The following is an 18,528-nucleotide window of genomic DNA, read 5'->3' on the forward strand; positions in this document are numbered from 1 at the left end:
TCCCCCCAAAATAAAATCTGACACTGTTTCCACTGTTTCCCCATGTATTTGCCATGAAGTGATGGGACCAGATGCCATGATCTTAGTTCTCTGAATGTTGAGCTTTATAAGCCAACTTTCTCACTCTCCTCTTTCACTTTCTTTCTTTTTTTTTTTTTTTTCTTCTTTCACTTTCATCAAGAGGCTTTTTAGTTCCTCTTCACTTTCTGCCATAACGGGTGGTGTCATCTGCATATCTGAAGTTCTTGATATTTCACCCGGCAATCTTGATTCCTGCTTGTGCTTCTTCCAGCACAGTGTTTCTCATGATGTACTCTGCATAGAAGTAAAATAAGCAGGGTGACAATGTAAAGCCTTGATGTACTCCTTTTCCTATTTGGAACCAGTCTGTTGATCCATGTCCAGTTCTAACTGTTGCTTCCTGACCTGCATACACATTTCTCAAGAGGCAGGTCAGATGGTCTGGTATTCCATTCTCTCTCAGAATTTTCCACAGTTTATTATCATCCACACAGTGAAAGACTTTGGCATAGTCAGTAAAGCAGAAATCGGTGTTTTTCTGGAACTCTCTTGCTTTTTCGATGATCCAGAGGATGTTGGCAATTTGATCTCTGGTTCCTCTGCCTTTTCTAAAACCAGCTTGAACATCTGGAAGTTCACGGTTCACGTATTGCTGAAGCCTGGCTTGGAGAATTTTGAGCGTTGCTTTACTAGCATGTGAGATGAATGCAATTGTGTGGTAGTTTGAGCATTCTTTGGCATTGCCTTTCTTTGGGACTGGAATGAAAACTGACGTTTTCCAGTCCTGGGGCCACTTGTGCTGCTGCTGTTGCTGCTGCTAAGTCACTTCAGTCGTGTCCAAGCTGTGCGACCTCATAGATGGCAGCCCACCAGACTCTCCCGTCCTGGGATTCTCCAGGGAAGAACACTGGAGTGGGTTGCCATTTCCTTCTCCAATGCATGAAAGTGAAAAGTGAAAGTGAAGTTGCTCAGTCGTGTCCAACCCTCAGCGACCCCATTGCAGCCTTCCAGGCTCCTCCATCCATGGGGTTTTCCAGGCAAGAATACTGGAGTGGGGTGCCATTGCCTTCTCCAGGGCCACTGCTGAGTTTTCCAAATTTGCTGGCATATTGAGTGCAGCACTTTCACAGCATCATCTTTCAGGATTTGAAATAGCTCAACTGGAATTCTATCACCTCCACTAGCTTTGTTCATAGTGATGCTTTGTAAGTAAGACCCACTTGACTTCACATTCCAGAAAGTTTGGCTCTAGGTGAGTGATCACACCATCGTGTAATTATCTGGGTCGTGAAGATCTTTTTTGTAAAGTTCTTCTGTGTATTCTCGCCACCTCTTCTTAATATCTTCTGCTTCTGTCAGGTCCATACCATTTCTGTCCTTTATTGAGCCCATCTTTGCATGAAATGTTCCCTTGGTATCTCTGATTTTTCTGAAGAGATCTCTACTCTTTGCCATTCTGTTGTTTTCCTCTATTTCTTTGCATTGATCGCTGAAGAAGGCTTTCTTATCTCTTTGCTATTCCTTGGAACTCTGCATTCAGATGTTTATATCTTTCCTTTTCCTGTTTGTTTTTCGCTTCTCTTCTTTTCACAGCTGTTTGTAAGGCCTCCCCAGACAGCCATTTTGCTTTTTGCATTTCTTTTCCATGGAGATGGTCTTGATCCCTGTCTCCTGTACAATGTCACGAACCTCCATCCATAGTTCATCAGGTACTCTGTCTATCAGATTTAGTCCCTTAAATCTATTTCTCACTTCCACTGTATAATCATAAGGGATTTGATTCAGGTCATACCTGAATGGTCTAGTGGGGGTTTTCCCCACTTTCTTCAATTTGAGTCTGGATTTGGCAATGAGGAGTTCATGATCATAGCCACAGTCAGCTCCAGGTCTTGTTTTTGCTGACTGTATAGAGCTTCTCCATCTTAGGCTGCAAAGGATATAATCAGTCTGATTTTGGTGTTGACCATCTGGTGATGTCCATGTGTAGAGTCTTCTCTTGTGTTTTTGGAAGAGGGTGTTTGCTATGACCAGCGCGTTCTCTTGGCAGAATGCTATTAGCCTTTGCCGTGCTTCTTTCCGTATTCCAAGGCCAAATTTGCCTGTTCCTCCAGGTGTTTTCTTGACTTCCTACTTTTGCATTCCAGTCCCCTATAATGAAAAGGACATCTTTTTTGGGTGTTAGTTCTAAAAGGTCTTGTAGGTCTTCACAGAACCATTCAACAAACAGAAATAATTCTGTCATTTTTGAGATTGTTCCAAGTACTCTTTCGATGACTATGATCAGTACTCCATTTCTAAGGGATTCCTGCCCACAGTAGTAGATATAATGGTCATCTGAGTTAAATTCACCCATTCTAGTCCATCTTAGTTCGATTCCTTTGGAGAAGAGTTAAAGTATACTGTAGAATTGAATCATATTAACTTCAATTGGAATAGTACTGTTCATGAAAAGTAATAGTTGTAACATCTGAGTTTTTATAAAATCGGTCCTTAAAAATTTGTGGTTTTAAAAGATTGTCATGTGATAGTGTGATGGAATTTCATTTACCTTTTTATTTTTTCTTTTTCTTAATCAGGATATATCAACCCAAGAAAGCAACATTTTAGGGGCATTCTGTGATATGAATGTAAGTGCTTATCTTTTTTCATTTTTAGATTTATGGAAATCTTTATTATTTTGTTCATACATGTCTGAGTTTATGTCTGACCAGTATCTTTCCAGTATTGGTAATAAAATGAAAATTACCTCGTAAGTTTAAAAATAGTTTTATTTTTTTCTTCAGGATGTAGAAGTACCATTGCATTTGCTTCGTTATGTATGTTTGTTTTGTGGAAAAAATGGCCTTTCTCTTATGAAGGACTGCTTTGAATATGGAACTCCTGAAACTTTACCATTTCTGATAGCACATGCATTTATTACAGTTGTGTCTAATGTAAGTATTAAGTATTGTTTGAAGTTGATTATTGATTTTAATTGATTATTGATTTTATTTGATTATTGATTTTAATCTTGGGAACAAAGCCTATTATGTTAATAACATGCATTTATATGTCCAGAAAAAGGTTTTGAGTGATTTGTTATGTATAATACTCTTTTTTTTTTTTTCTGGATTATACTTTGAAAAAGTTGAGTATAGAAATCTTTTTCTTTTTTTTAGTCTTCACTAAAGTAAATTAAAATTTGTATCAATGGTTATGACTCAGTGCTTTCAGTGCATGGCCTGGGTTTAATTCCTGGTCGGAGAAGTAAGATTTCACAAGCTGTGTGGCATCCCCAGAAAAAATTAATGAATTTAAGTAAAATTATAAATTTATCCACCTCTTTTGTTTGAAAGATAACATGGATAGCTTTGCACAGTCTGATTTTTAGCTTTCCTTGTCTAGAATTTTGTACTGGTAAATTTTTGACTATTTAGGGTTTTTGGTTTCTTAAATAATGGTTAGCCTAGCCCAGGGCTTTATTACAGTGTGTTTGACTTCCCTCTGTATTACAGGTGAAAAGCTAACATTTCTTTTGTGTTTGTAAAGAAGATAATTCTTCAGTCAGATACTGTGAAGCACAATATGTGGGGAAACAGAAATATTTTTTGTTGTCTGTATATTAAAATTTAACCTGAAATAACCTTTTATTTTGGTCATCATTTAAAAAAATTGTACAGTAAAATTTAAATCTAACTTTGCCAAAGCCAGAATTCTTGTGTTAACTGACTCACCGTAAGTAATAACTACTCTGAAATATTTCAAGTGTGTATGTAAAATAAAAATACAAGGTGTAAAAAAGACCCAACAAAATAACTTTGTTTCATTGTTTCCAGCGTAGAAGTACACTGGAAAGGACACTGACTTTCTAAAATGTTTTGGATACTTGCATTTCCATATTTGAACCATTTTTAGCCCTGAGATTCCTTGGTTCCTTGGATAGATTGAAAATACTACCTGTAACGGCAATGTAGCCTTGTAGGTTAGGAATATACGCTTTGAGTTCATAGTTGGCATTTGGATTAACAATTGTGTTTGAATTCTAAATGTGAGCTTCAATTTTTTAATTTGTAGAATGGGAATGATAAGTATGGTGATCTGCCTTTAAAGATGGTGGTGAGGTTTTAAGATAGATTTAAAATTCTTATTAATAGAACTTGACAAATAGTAAGTACTTAGTTACTGATAGCTGTTATTTATTGTAGCTCTTATTAAGACTTAATTCTGTTAATCGGATTGACTTTGTTTGAAAGGAAGTCCTGTTCATTTTGGCTTCCTTTGGTAGAAAAAGGAAAAAGTAAAATTTTGAGTGAATCCTGTGTTGACATTTTAAATTTTAAGCTGTAATAAATTTAGACAAGGTGTTTGAGTTTGATATCAAAAATTCACAAAATAATTTATCAACTATTTTCCTTAGGAATATTACCTTCATTAAATTTATTTCTTGAAATAATTTTACTAATTCTTAGTTAAAATCTATTATGGAAGTCTTATTAAAGACTAATTTATTACTCTCTCTTTAAAAGGAATCCTTTACTAGAGAAAAAGTTTTAATTCTCTTTCAGTTTTCTGTTCTAAGCCTTTTTGTGACAGCTAACTATGGGCTCTTGTCAGTTTGCATAACATTAATCTTATAGTTCAACTGAGACCATTAAACCATAGTTAAAATTAGTCATACTGTTTTAATTAATAATGTAATTGTTTGGATACTAAAATGATGTGTTTTTTTCCTGAGAGTATAACATAATGTACTTTCCAACCAAAGATTTTATAACTTGAATAGGTAACTATCATTCGGCACTGTTTCCTCATAAGAAAATATTTTTTGATTTTACCCTTTTCATTCTGTTTTTCTAAATACAGTTAATACTTCGGTGCAATTAGGAGTTTAAAGTTCCAGGGTTTTTTGGTAATTATGTTTTCTGCAGACCCTGTAGTTAATTTTTTTCAGAGTTTTAAAGCATTTAAAACTCTGTTTTCAGAGTTTTTTTTTAAATGTTTTCAGACATTTAAAGCAGTATGAGTTTTGGCATGATTTCTGACCTTTCTTGCGGTTTGACCACTCTGCCTGAAGTTTATAGAAAGCACTTAGTGATCAGTTTAAACAGTTGAAATAGACATCACTTTTTAGGCCTTTAAATTTCAGAATTTTCTTGTCACATACAAATTGATTTAGAGCAGAGTAGTTTTCCTTTAGTGGAGCATTGAAAATTATAAACCCTGGTGGTTTAAGTCTCATTCATTTATTTGTTTATTTTTTGGCTGCACTAACAGTAAGGAAAGAAGAACCTATATTATATGATTAATAGTGTTTGGAATTTGATTCTTATAATATTTTGCATTATAATAGTATAAAGAATGTAGATTTTACAGAGAAATAATTCTGGGCTTGAATTGTAGTTCTGTTGTACTATCTTTTTGTTATTGTTTGCTTAGTATTATTTAATACTTTTTATTTATTTTAAAAATTTATTTACTTTTTAATTTTTTTGGCTTTGTTGCGTGTGTGTAGCTTTTCTTTAGCTGTGATGAGTGGAGGCTAGTCTTTAGTTGCAGTTTCCATGCTTCTCATTGCAGTGGTTTCTCTTGGCATGGGCTCAGTTGCTCCACAGCATGTGGGATCTTCCTGGACCTAGGATCGAACCTGTGTCTCATGCATTGGCAGCGGATTCTTTACCACTGAGCCACCAGGGAAGCCCACTTTTTATCTAATTTTGATTACATTATAAACTTCACTCCTTTCATCTATCAGAATGAGAATATTAAGGGATCAACAAGTGGTAGCTCTTTCTATTAAAAATTTCTTTCCAGTGTTGACATTTTCCCTTGTCATTTTCGTTTACACTTTTATTCGTTGATGTCTTTATCTGCAAATAAAAGGTATCACTCTACCTATTTTTATCTAATGTATCTTATATATGATTGAATGTGTTAACCTTTTAAAAAAAATTTGAACTACACATTCAAACAGAAGAGTGCACAGAATAAGGTTTATGATTTATCAAAGTGAATACCCTTCTAATCACTACCCTTCTAACCACTACTATGCCAAGAAACAAAACACTGTTAACTCCCCAGAAGCCTCCTGTATGATTCCTCTAAGTCACTATCCCATCTCTTTGCCCTTAAAGGTAAACACAATTCATATTTTTATTTCTTGCTTTTCTTTACTGTTTTATTACTTAAGCTTATAGCCTTAAATACTATAATTTAGTTTTGTCCCTTGTTAACCATGTATGGTTAACCATGATTGCCGGGAGAAATACCAGTAACCTCAGAGATGCAGATGACACCACCCTTATGGCAGAAAGTGAAGAAGAACGAAAGAGCCTGTTGATGAAAGTAAAAGAGGAGAGTGAAAAAGTTGACTTAAAACTCAACACTCAAAAAACCTAAGATCATGGCATCTGGTCCTATCACTTCATGGCAAATAGGTGGGGAAACAAAGGAAACAGTGACAGACTTTATGTTTTGGGGCTCCAAAATCACTGCAGATGGTGACTGCAGCCGTGAAATTAAAAGATGTTTGCTTCTTGGAGGAAAAGCTATGACCAACCTAGATGGCATATTCAAAAGCAGAGACTTTATTTTGCTGACAAAGGTCCGACTAGTCAAGGCTTTGGTTTTTCCAGTAGTCATGTATGGATGACTTGTAGTCATGTAAGGGCTTCTCTTGTGGCTCAGCTGGTAAAGAATTCTCCTGCAATGCGGGAAAGCTGGGTTTGATCCCTGGGTTGGGATGATCCCCTGGAGAAGAGAAAGACTACCCACTCCAGGATTCTGGCCTGGAGAATTACATGGACTTTATAGTCCGTGGGGTTGCAAAGAGTTGGACACGACTGAGGGACTTTCACTGCACTTCACTGCATGTATGGATGAGAGAGTTGGACTATAAAGAAAGCTGAGCACCAAAGAATTGATGCTTTTGAACTGTGGTGTTGGAGAAGACTCTTGAGTGTCCCTTGGACTGCAAGGAAATCAGACCAGTCAATCCTAAAGGAAATCAGTCCTGAATATTCATTGGAAGGACCAATGCTGAAGCTGAAACTCCAATACTTTGGCCAGCTGATGTGAAGAACTGACTCATTTGAAAAGATCCTGGTGCTGGGGAAAATTGTAGGCAGAGGATGAGATGGTTGGATGGCATTACCGACTTGATGGACATGACTTTGATCAAGCTCTGGAAGTTGGTGATGGACAGGGAAGTCTGACGTGCTGCAGTCCATGGGGTCACAAAGAGTCAGACGTAACTGAGTGGCTGAACTGAACCGAACCATGTATATGAAATTACACATAATGCATTTTTCATGTATGGCTGCTGCTGCTGCTGCTGAGTCGCTTCAGTCGTGTCTGACTGTGTGCGACCCTGTAGACAGAAGCCCACCAGGCTCCTCTGTCCCTGGGATTCTCCAGGCAAGAGCACTGGAGTGGATTGCCATTTCCTTCCCCAATGCAGGAAAGTGAAAAATGAAAGTGAAGTCGCTCAGTTGTGCCTGACTCGTAGCGACCTCATGGACTGCAGCCCACCAGGCTCCTCAGTCCATGGGACTTTCCAGGCAAGAGTACTGGAGTGGGTTGCCATTGCCTTCTCCTCATGTATGGCTAGTTTTATTTAAAATTGAGATTGCATATAGCTGAAGTAGCTCAATTTCATTGTTGTATAATACTCTTAAAATACACTTCCACTGATCTGTTTTACTAGTGTTGGACATTTAGATTGTTAATGTGCTGTCAGCAACCTCTTACATGTCTTTTGGTGCATATATGCATGTGTTTTATTTTGATATATATCTAGTAGTGGAATTTGTTGATGACAAGTTATATATAAAATCACTCTTACACATTAATGTTAAGATTTCCCTAAGTGATTGTACTTACACTCCTACCGGGATTGAGGTTTCCCATTGCTCCATATCCAGGCAAACATCTAGTGTTCTTACTACTGATGAATGAGTAGTGGTGTCTCATTATGGTCTCCTTTTGGATTTTTAAATGACTAAAGAAATTGAACACAATTTCATGGGCTATTAGCCATTTGAATATTTTTTGAGAAGTGTCAGTTCAGGTTTATTAAATTCATTTAAAAAATCAAATTGTTTGCCCTTCCCTTACTGATATATGGAGATTCCTGGTATGTTCTTTTATACAAGTCTTTTGCCTAACATCCATGGATTACTAATACCTTCTTCAACTCTGGTTTTGCTTTCCATTCTATTGTATCTTTTAAAGATGATTATTTTTAATATAACTGGCTCAGTGGTAAAGAGTTCATCTGTAATGCAGGAGATGCAGCAGTAGTAGTGGATTTGATCCCTAGGTTGAGAAGACCTCCCAGAGAAGGAAATGGCAATCCACTTGCCTGAAAAATCACATGGACAGGAGCCTGAGGGGGGCTACAGTCCTTGGGGTCGCAAAGAGTCAGATACAGCTTAGCAACTGAAACAACAAATAGTTGATTTACAATATTATGTTAGTTTTAGGTATACAGCTTCATTTTCACTTAAGGTTAGTACAAGATCCTGAACATAGTCCCATGTGCTATACAGTAAATCCTTGCTGTTTATTTTAAAAAATTTTTGTTGATTGATATTTTTGGCTGTGCCGGGTCTTCGTTGTTTCATGCAGTTTTCTGCAGTTGCAGTGAGTTGAGGCTGGAGTTGAGGCTGGCTTCTCGTTGTGGTGTGTTCTCTTGTTCTGATACACAGGCTCTAGGGTGAGTGGGCTGCAATGGAACATGGGCTCATGTATGTAGTTGTGACACAAGGGCTTGCTTCGTTGCTCTCCAGCATGTGGGATCTGCCCAGACCAGAGATCTATCCCATGTCTTCTGCATTGGCAGGCAACTTCTTTACCACTGAACCACCAGGAAAGTCCTTATTGTTTATAAGCCCTTATTTATATCTAAGTTGTGGTATGTATCTGTTAATCTCATTGTTGTAGTTCAGTTGCTCAGTTGTGTCTGACTGTTTGTGACCCCATGAACAGCAGCACGCCAGCCTTCCTTGTCCTTCACTGTGTCCCAGAGTTTGCTCAAATTCATGTCCATTCTTTAGTGCTCAGACTTTCTTATGGTCCAGCTCTCACATCTGTACATGACTGCCGGAAAAACAATAGCCTTGACTATGCAGACTTTTGTCAGCAAAGTGATACCTCTGCTTTTTAATATGCTGCCTAGGTTTATCATAGCTTTCCTTCCAAGGAGGAAGCATCGTTTAATTTCATGGCTGCAGTCACAGTCTGCAGTGATTTGGAGGCCCCCAAAATAAGTCTGTCGCTGCTTTCACAGTTTCCCTTTCTATTTGCATGAAGTGATGGGACCAGATGCCATGATCTTAGTTTTTTTAAATGTTGAGTTTTAAGCCAGCTTTTTCACTCTCCTCTTTCACCTTGATCAAGCTGCTCTTTAGTTCCTCCTCACAGTCTGCCATTAGGGTGGTATAATCTGCATATCTGAGGATGTTGGTACTTCTGGCAGTCTTGGTTCTAGCTTGTGATTTATCCAGCCCGGCATTTTGCATGATGTATTCTGCATAGAAGTTGCATAAATAGAGAGACAGTATACAGCCTTTTTGTACTCCTTTCCTAATTATCAACCAGTCAGCTGTTCCATGTAAGAGTCTAACTATTGCTTCTTGACCCACATGCAGAATTCTCAGGAAACATAATGTTGTCTGATATTCCTATCTCTTAAAGAACTTGCCACAGTTTTTTGTGATCCACATAGTCAAAGGCTTTCACATAGTCAGTGAAGCTGAAGTAGATGTTAATCTCATACTCCCAATTTATCCCTCCCTCTCACCTTTCCCTTTGGTAACCATAAGTGTTCTATTTTGTACAGAAGTTGATCTGTATTATTTTTTTGGATTCTGTGTATGAGTGATATCATATAGAATTTGTCTTTCTCTGCCTGACTTTCTTCACTATGTATGATAATGTTTGGGTCCATTCCCATGTTGCTGCAAATTGCAAGTTGTTTTTTTTTTAATGGTTTAGTAATATTCTATCATATATATATTATATACACATACACACACACAACCCCCACTTAATGGATCATAGTCTTGTGGCCAAGGGGCTTGTGTAAATAAATGAAGTTATGAGCCACACTGTGCAGGGCCACCCAAGATGGACGGATCATAGTGAAGAAAGAGTTCAAAGAAAATGTGGTCCATTGGAGGAGGAAATGGGAATCCACACCAGTATTCTTGCCTGGAGAACCCCATGAACAGTATGAAAAAGCAAAAAGGTATGACACTGTAAGCTGAGCCGCCTAGGTTAGAATGTCCAGTATGCTATTGGGGAAGAGCAAAGGACAATTAACTAAGAGCTCAGAAAGAATGAAGGGGTTGCTGCTGCTGCTAAGTCACTTCAGTCGTGTCCAACTCTGTGCAACCCCATACATGGCAGCCCACCAGGCTCCGCCATCTCTGGGATTCTCCAGGCAAGAACACTGGAGTGGGTTGCCATTTCCTTCTCCAATGCATGAAAGTGAAAAGTGAAAGTGAAGTCGCTCAGTCATGTCCAACTCTTTGCAACCCCATGAACTGCAGCCTACCAGGCTCCTCCGTCCATTGGATTTTCCAGGCAAGAGTACTGGAGTGGGTGGCCATTGCCTTCTCCATGAAGTGGTAAGGTCAAAGCAGAAATGATGCTCAGTTGTGGTGAGATGTGGTGAGCTCAGATGATGCTCATCTGGTGGTGAAAATAAAGTCTGATGCCATAAAGAAGTGTATTGTGTAGGAACCTGGAATGTTACGTCCATGAATTAAGGTAAACTGGATATGTCAAGGAGGAATTGGTAAGATCGAACATTGACATCTTAGGAATTAGTGAACTGAAATGGATGGGAATGGTCAAATTTATTCAAATGACCATTATATCTACCATTATATCTACTGCTGTAGGTACGAATCTATTGAAAGAAGTGGAATAACCCTCATAGTCAATAAGAGTCCAAAATGCAGCACTTGGTTGCAGCCTTAAAAATGACAGAACGGTCTCAATTTGTTTCAAAGGCAAACCATTCAACATCACAGGAATCTAAGTCTGTGCCATAACTACTGATGCTGAAGAAACTGAAGTTGACTGGTTCTGTGAAGATCTACAAGACCTTTTGGAACACACACCAAAAAAAAGGTGTCCTTTTTGTCATAGGGATTAGGAAGTAGGATTAAAAGTGGGAAGTCAGGAGTTTGACAGGCAAGTTTGGACTTGGAATACAAAATGAACAGGGCAGAGGCTGAGATTTTGTCAAGAGAACATGCTGGTCATAGCAAAAACCCTTTTCAATAAGCCAAGAGACTCTACATGTGGACATCACCAGATGGTCAGTACTGAAATTAGATTGATTATGTTATTTGCGGCCAAAGATAGAGAAGCTCAGTACAGTCAGCAAACATAAGACCTGGAGCTGACTGTGGCTCAGATTATGGATTCCTTATAAAATTCAGGCTTAAATTGAAGAGAGTAGGGAAAACCCCTAGATTGTTGAGGTGTGACCTAAATCAACTTCTTTATGATTATACAGTTGAGGTGACAAATAGATTGAAGGGAGTAGATGTGATAGAGTGCCTGAAGAACTATGGATGGAGGTTTGTCACATTGTACAGCAGGCAGTGACCAAAACCATCCGAAAGAAAAAGAAATGCAGGAAGGCTGTTTGTCTATTTGAGGAGGCTTTACAAATAGCTTAGGAAAAGGAAGCCAAAAGCAAGGGAGAAAGGGAAGGATATACCCAAGTGAATGCAGGGTTCCAGAGAGTGGCAAGAAGAGATGAGAAGGCTGCCTTAAATGAACAATGCAAGGAAAGAGAGGAAAACAATTAGATGGGAAAAACTAGAGATCACTTCAAGAAAATTGGAGATATCGGGTACATTTCACGCAAGGATGGGCCTGATAAAGGACAGAAATGGTAAAGATCTATCAGAAGCAGAAGAGATAAAGAAGAGGAGGCAAGAATACACAACTATGCAAGAAGTCTTAATCACCTGATGACGAAGATGGTTTGGCCACTCACTTAGAGCCAGACATCCTGGAGAGTAAAATCAGGTGGGCCTGAGGAAGCATTACTATGAACAAAATTAGTGGGGGTGACAGATTCCAGCTGAACTGTTTCAAATGCTAAATGATTTTGTTAAAGTGCTATGAACAAGAATTCCAGAAAAATACCTACTTTTGCTTCATTGATTACGCTAAAGCCTTTGACTTGTGAATCACAACAAACTGTGGAACATTACCTGTCTCCTGAGAAACCTGTATGAGGGTCAGGAAGCAACAGAACCAGACATGGAACAAAGGAATGGTTCAGAATTGGGAAAGGAATATGAAAAGGCTGTATATTGTCACTGTGCTCATTTAATTTCTGTGCAGGGTACATTATGCAAAATGCTGGGCTGGATGAATGACAAGCTCAAATCAAGATTTCCAGGAGAAATATCAATAATCTCAATATGCAGATATCCTTCTAATGTCAGAAAGTGAAGAGTAACTCAAGAGCCTCTTGATGAAGGTGCAAGAGAAGAATGAAAAAGTTGGCTTGTAATTTGATTGTAAAAAATCTAAGATCATGGTACCCGGTCCCATCACTTCATGGCAAATAGAAGGGGGAAAAGTGGAAATGGAAACAAATTTTATCTTCTTAGGCTCCAGAATCACTGTGGCTGGTGACTAGTCCCATGAAATTGAAAGATGCTTGCTCCTTGGAAGGAAAGCTATGACAAACCTAGAGAGTGTATGTATTAAAGAGCAGGTATATCACTTTGCCGACAAAGGTTTGCATAGTCAAAGATACGGTTTTTCTGGTAGTCTCCAGGTATGAGAGTTGGACAGGAAACAAGGCTGAACACTGAAGAATTGATGCTTTCAAATCATGGTGATGGAGAAGACCTTGGACAGCAAGGAGATCAAACCAGGCAAATTTAAAGGAGATCAACCCTGAATTTTCATTGGAAGGACTGATGCTGAAGCTGAAGCTCCAGTGCTTTGGCCACCTGATGCAGAGAGCCAACTCATTGGAAAAGTCCCTGATACTGGGACAGATTTAAGGCAAAATGAGAAGGGCACGGCAAAGGATGAGATGGTTAGATAGCCGCATCAACTCAGTGGACATGAATTTAAGCAAACTCTGGGAGATAGTGGAGGATAGGGGAGCCTGACATGCTGCAATTCATGAGGTCACAAAGAGTTGTACTTAGCAACTGAACAACAGCAACAAATGTGTATATCCCGTTTTGTTTATTCATTCGTCTGTCGATGAACATTTAGATTACTTCCGTGTCTTCACTATTGTGAATAGTGTTCCTATGGACATTGGGGATGGATGTATCCTTCTGAATTAGAGGTTTTTTTCTTTCTTTTTAGAATGTATGTCCAGAAGTGGGATTGTTGGATCATGTGATAAGTATTTTTAGTTTTTATCAGAATCTCTAGACTTTTTCATTGTGGCTTCACCAGTTTACATTGCCACCTATGCTGCAGGAAGATTCCCTTTTCTCTACTCTCCAGCATTTGTTATCTGTAGTCTTTGATAATGGCCATTCTGAATTATATCAGGTGACAGCTCATTGTAATTTGGATTTTCATTAAGGATTGCTTTTAATCTTAATGATGTATAATTTATAAGAAATTTTTTCCTTATGGTTAATATTTTCATTAGTGGTTAAAAAAATCTTATTCTCAGGTTATGAAGATATTTTTCCATTTTCTGGAAGTTTTTTTATGTTACTTTGTCATTTTGACCTGTAATTCCATGGTAATTGAATGTGTGTGGTGTATGTGAGGGATTAGGATTCATTTTCTTTTCATATAGCCAACTACTGGTCCTGTCACTTTGTAGCAAAGACAGTTCTTTCCTCTTTGTTTTGCAGCATCATTTTGTCATAAATCAAGTATCTTTATGTGTCTTCTTGAGCATAGTCTCAGATTTCTAGTATGTTCCATTTGTCTATTTAATTAGTCTTGTGCTGTTTTTCATACTATCTTAATTTCTGCTTCTTTTAAAGAAGTCTTGTTATGTGGTAAAGCAACTTCTGCCTCCTTGTCATTTTTCAAAAAAATTTAAGGTGTAATTGACATACAGGGCTTTCCAGGTAGCTCAGTGGTTAATAATCCATCTGTCAGCACAGGAGACATGGGCTCAATCCCTGGTCGAGAAGCTAAGATGCCACACGCCATGGGGAAGGTCATCTGCACTACAGCCACTGAGCCTGTGTGCCGCGTCTGGAGAGAGGCTGGAGTGCCGCAACTAAGACCCAACACAGCCTGATAATAAATAAATACATGATTTAAAACCTAAGATGATTTATGAAAAGATCATATAGTTCTATTGTATTTGGGTTGCTGCCATGCAAAGAGGTATAGAATAGCAGGTAGTAAGATACTTCTTGGGTTGATGGTTCTCCCTTTTTATCAAGATGCTGATAGTAATTCTTCAGGTTGATTTTAGGTATATGTATTAAAAATGTATAGGTTAAACTACTTGTATGTGTTCAGTCATATTTCTTAGTTTATCCTTTACAAAATATTTAGGTTTTAGATGTAGCAAAATACTAAATGTTCTTGTTCTTAAAGACATGTATTTCATATATTCATTATACATTAATATTGCTTTTATGTTTCTTTGTAGATTAGAATATGGCTGCATATCCCTGCTGTCATGCAGCACATTATTCCTTTTAGGACATATGTTATCAGGTAAGTTTAAAAAACTTTTCTCCCCTTGTTGTCAGTATAGTAGTGTTTAAACTGTTCATATAATAGTACAGAATTATATTGTTTGAAAGTCCTTTGTATTCACATTCTCCAGAGAAAATTTAATTGACAATTTATAGTTTTTAATGAACATATGTATTTTTGTATTTAATGTTTACTTTTAAGCAATTCATGTTGGAATTTTTTTCCATGAGTATAAAAAATGAGAGATTAACAGTGGTTCCATGATATTCAGCTGTATTTATTCAGTAAGCAAATACATACGAAGTTTTATAGGCACAGGGAATATAGCAGAGAAGAAAAATTACCTCCTTTTGTATAGTCTGTGTACACAATAAAAATAATAGAGTCCATTAGAAAGTCGTGAATACCAGCTATTAAAAGGAATGCATTTGAATCAGTTCTAATTAGGTGGATGAAACTGGAGCCTATTATACAGAGCGAAGTCAGTCAGAAAGAAAAACACCAATACAGTATATTAACGCATATATATGAAATTTAGAAAGATGGTAACGATGACCCTATATGTGAGACAGCAAAAGAAACACAGATGTAAAGAACAGTCTTTTGGACTCTGTGGGAGAAGGCGAGGGTGGGATGATTTGAGAGAATAGCACTGAAACATGTATATTATCATCTGTGAAACAGATCGCCAGCCCAGGTTCGATGCATGAGACAGGGTGCTCAGGGCTGGTGCACTGGGATGACCCTGAGGGATGGGATGGGGAGGGAGGTGGGGGGTGAGGATGGGTTCAGGATGGGGAACACACATACACCCATGGCTGATTCATGGCAAAAACCACTACAATATTATAATTAACCTCCAATTAAAATAAATTAATTAAAAAATAAAAAATAAATTCATGAGTACTACAGAGAAAAATAATGACAAGAGTGGATTGAGAGTTCTAGAAGGTGGGTCATGATTGGTAACTGTGGGTATGGAGAAGGTCTCATTGAGGAGCAAGTGATACTTGTGTTTTGTAAGTCGCAACCTATGAACGAAACCTACGATGAAGATAGAGAAAAAATTGTATTGTTTAAATGTAGGATGTATGCTGTTGGTGTTCTCAGATTGTGTTACTTGATAATATTTAAGAGTTCTTTATAATTTTTCTTATTCTTGCATTAGCAAAAATTTGAGTGCCTACTGTTTTCCAGTTACTGTCTAAGTTATTGGAGAAAGTATCAGGAAAAGAATCAGATAATGCTGAATCCTGTGCAAGAAAAGATATAAGGTGATAGAGAATATGAGGCCTTTCAGAAAGGTGACATCTGAAGCACATGAATCTGCTCATCAGATATTAATTAGAAGGACATATTTCAGTTAGAAGGAACATAAAGACATAGGCTTTGAAGTTGGAAAGAATATGACATTAAAAAACTAGAAGTAGATTGGTAGAGAATAATGTGCAGGGAAGTTCGATTATGATATGATTGAGAAAATTACTTAGGACCGTCAAGCTGATGCAAGGAATTTGAATTTACTTTTAGCAGTGGGGTCTATTAAAGGGATTTAAGTAGATGAATCCTGATTTTTTTTTTTTAATAGCTTAATTTTCTAAAAAGATTTGGTTATTTTATTTGTGGCTGTGCTGAGTCTTCACTGCCTCAAGCCCGTGGGCTCTGTCCAGTTGTGGGGAGTAGGGGCTTCTCTTGCTGCAGAGCACCGGCTCCAGGCACACAGGCTTCAATAGTTGCGGCACACAGGGCTCAGTTGCCTTGCAGCATGGGATCGTCCTGGACCAGGGATTCAAAGTGTGTCCACTGCATTGGCAGATGAATTCTTAACCACTGGATCACCAGGGAAGCCCTCATAGTGGGTTTTAAAAGATCAGGTTGGCCTTTCAGTAGCTTGGGAATTGCCTCATAAATTATAGGAGGGTTGAAGGAGAAGCTGGGAGACCAACTGAAAAGTTAATGCAGTAGTCCTGGAAAGAAATTACGGATACTTGTTCTAGGATTGTTGATAAGCAATAAACTTGTACAAGGTTATTGTTATGTTTTGCAGATTCACTGGATATAGTTGAGAATGAAAGCAACAAGATTGATGATTGTGGGGTTTTAAGAACAGGGATAGCATAGTGGATGACGCTTAACCCTCTTCTCCTTGATTCCTTTTGTTGCAGTTAGTATCATTAACTGAGATGGGAAAGACTGGGAGAGTTTAAAGACTTGAGTTTTACATGCCTGTGGGACATTTAAGTGACAGTAGGAAATTGGGAGTAAAAGCATGTAATTTAGAACAACAGCATTAATTTAGGAGTTGTCAGCATAAAGAATCACTCTTAGAATCGTCTGGAGTAAATAAATGAACTCATCTAGGGAGAGAATGTAGAAAGAGAATAGAAGTGAATCTAGGATGGAGGCCTGTATCAGGTAGCTTTTGCTGTGTAAGAAAACACCCAGCACTATTGTAAGCACTAGTAGCTTAAAATAACAGCCATTTATAATTTCTCACAGGTCTCCAGTTGGTTAGCTCTTCCAATCTGTGTTGACTTGGCTGAACCTGGATGCTCTAGGATAGATAACTTCATTCGTTTGTCTTGTGGTTGGCAGGTGGATTGGTCTTGGGTGGAGAGAGGTGCTCATATATATTTTGGCATTTGGCTGGATTTTATTTGGGGCATTAACTACGTGTCTTTCGTCCAGTAGGCTTTCCTGAGTCCATTTTCTTAGTAGTTGAAGAGTTCCCAGCAATAGAGAGCAAGCCCAAATGCTTTTAAGCTTCTGCTGTGTCACATTTCTTTGTGCCATTGGCCAAAGGTACTTTCATGGCAAAGTTCAGGTGCAAGGAAATAGAGAAATGACACTTTTGATAGGAAGCGTGGCGAAGTCACATTGCAAAGACTGCTGTATGAAGTGATGGGAGGGATATGGAGTCTTTTTGCAATCCATTATGAGCCCTGAGGAGCAGTAATGTTGAAAGGTTGGGTAGAGGAGGAGGAACCAACCAAATAATATAGATAGGGCCTGAGAGGAAAACCAGTGGATTGTGATTTTTGAAACCCAAATAATGCTGTTTAAAATGTATACATTTTGAAGGATTTTGGCTGTGTCAGGGAGTAGATATGTTGTTTGTATGAAGTTAACTGAAACTTATTAAAAGCAAGAGCTGTATACATGACAGGTATTAGAGAATAGAAAGCTTTATTGGAGGTGCAGGTTTGGAATCTGATGTTAAACCACTTGTCTCTGTGTAGTTTCTTCCTCCTTCCCTCCCCCCACCCACCTTCTATGTTGTTTTGGACTTTGCAGTTTCTGATTCATGTTGAACTCTCAGCAAAGGACACATTGCCACAGGTCACAATCCTTGAAGCATCACTTAGAAATAGTTTAAATTGGAGATATTAATCCCAGGATGTCAGGTTCTACTGTACTAAACATTTTGAAGTTAGGGAGCAAAGGAATATTATTAAATTTTTAAGTGGGATTAAGAAATAGTTTGCAAGTTTTTGTGTATGTTGTATTTCTGAATCATTTCAGGTATTTATGCAAGCTCTCTGATCAGGAGTTAAGGCAGAGTGCGGCTCGCAACATGGCTGACTTAATGTGGAGCACAGTGAAAGAACCATTGGACACGACGTTGTGCTTTGATAAAGAAAGCCTAGATCTTGCATTTAAGTACTTTATGTCACCTACTTTGACTATGAGGTTGGCTGGACTAAGTCAGATAACTGTAAGCTATTTTTGTTTTCTTTTTGGTAATTTTTTGTTTGCTTTCTCAGGCTGTCATTATCATCATCATCATACCTACTGCTTGTGGAGCCACCTGTGCCATGCTCGGCATTGTGCTAAGGACTTTAAGTGCATTACTTT

At 38.1% G+C, this 18,528-nt stretch overlaps 1 protein-coding gene across 6 annotated transcripts in view; it reads left to right on the plus strand.

Moving 5' to 3' along the window:
• The window catches only part of USP34 (ubiquitin specific peptidase 34), a 230,355-nt gene that overhangs the window by 59,253 nt on the left and 152,574 nt on the right, over positions 1-18,528 (plus strand). For all 6 annotated transcript variants that reach the window (XM_015094329.4, XM_042246017.2, XM_042246016.2 and 3 more), the window contains exons 4-7: positions 2,598-2,648; positions 2,805-2,954; positions 14,624-14,691; positions 18,196-18,388. In XM_015094329.4, coding sequence (XP_014949815.2) covers positions 2,598-2,648; positions 2,805-2,954; positions 14,624-14,691; positions 18,196-18,388 — 462 coding nt within the window. The remainder of the gene's footprint in view (positions 1-2,597; positions 2,649-2,804; positions 2,955-14,623; positions 14,692-18,195; positions 18,389-18,528) is intronic.

Source organism: Ovis aries, chromosome 3 (assembly GCF_016772045.2).
Source record: "Ovis aries strain OAR_USU_Benz2616 breed Rambouillet chromosome 3, ARS-UI_Ramb_v3.0, whole genome shotgun sequence".
NCBI classification, from domain to species: Eukaryota; Metazoa; Chordata; class Mammalia; order Artiodactyla; family Bovidae; genus Ovis; species Ovis aries.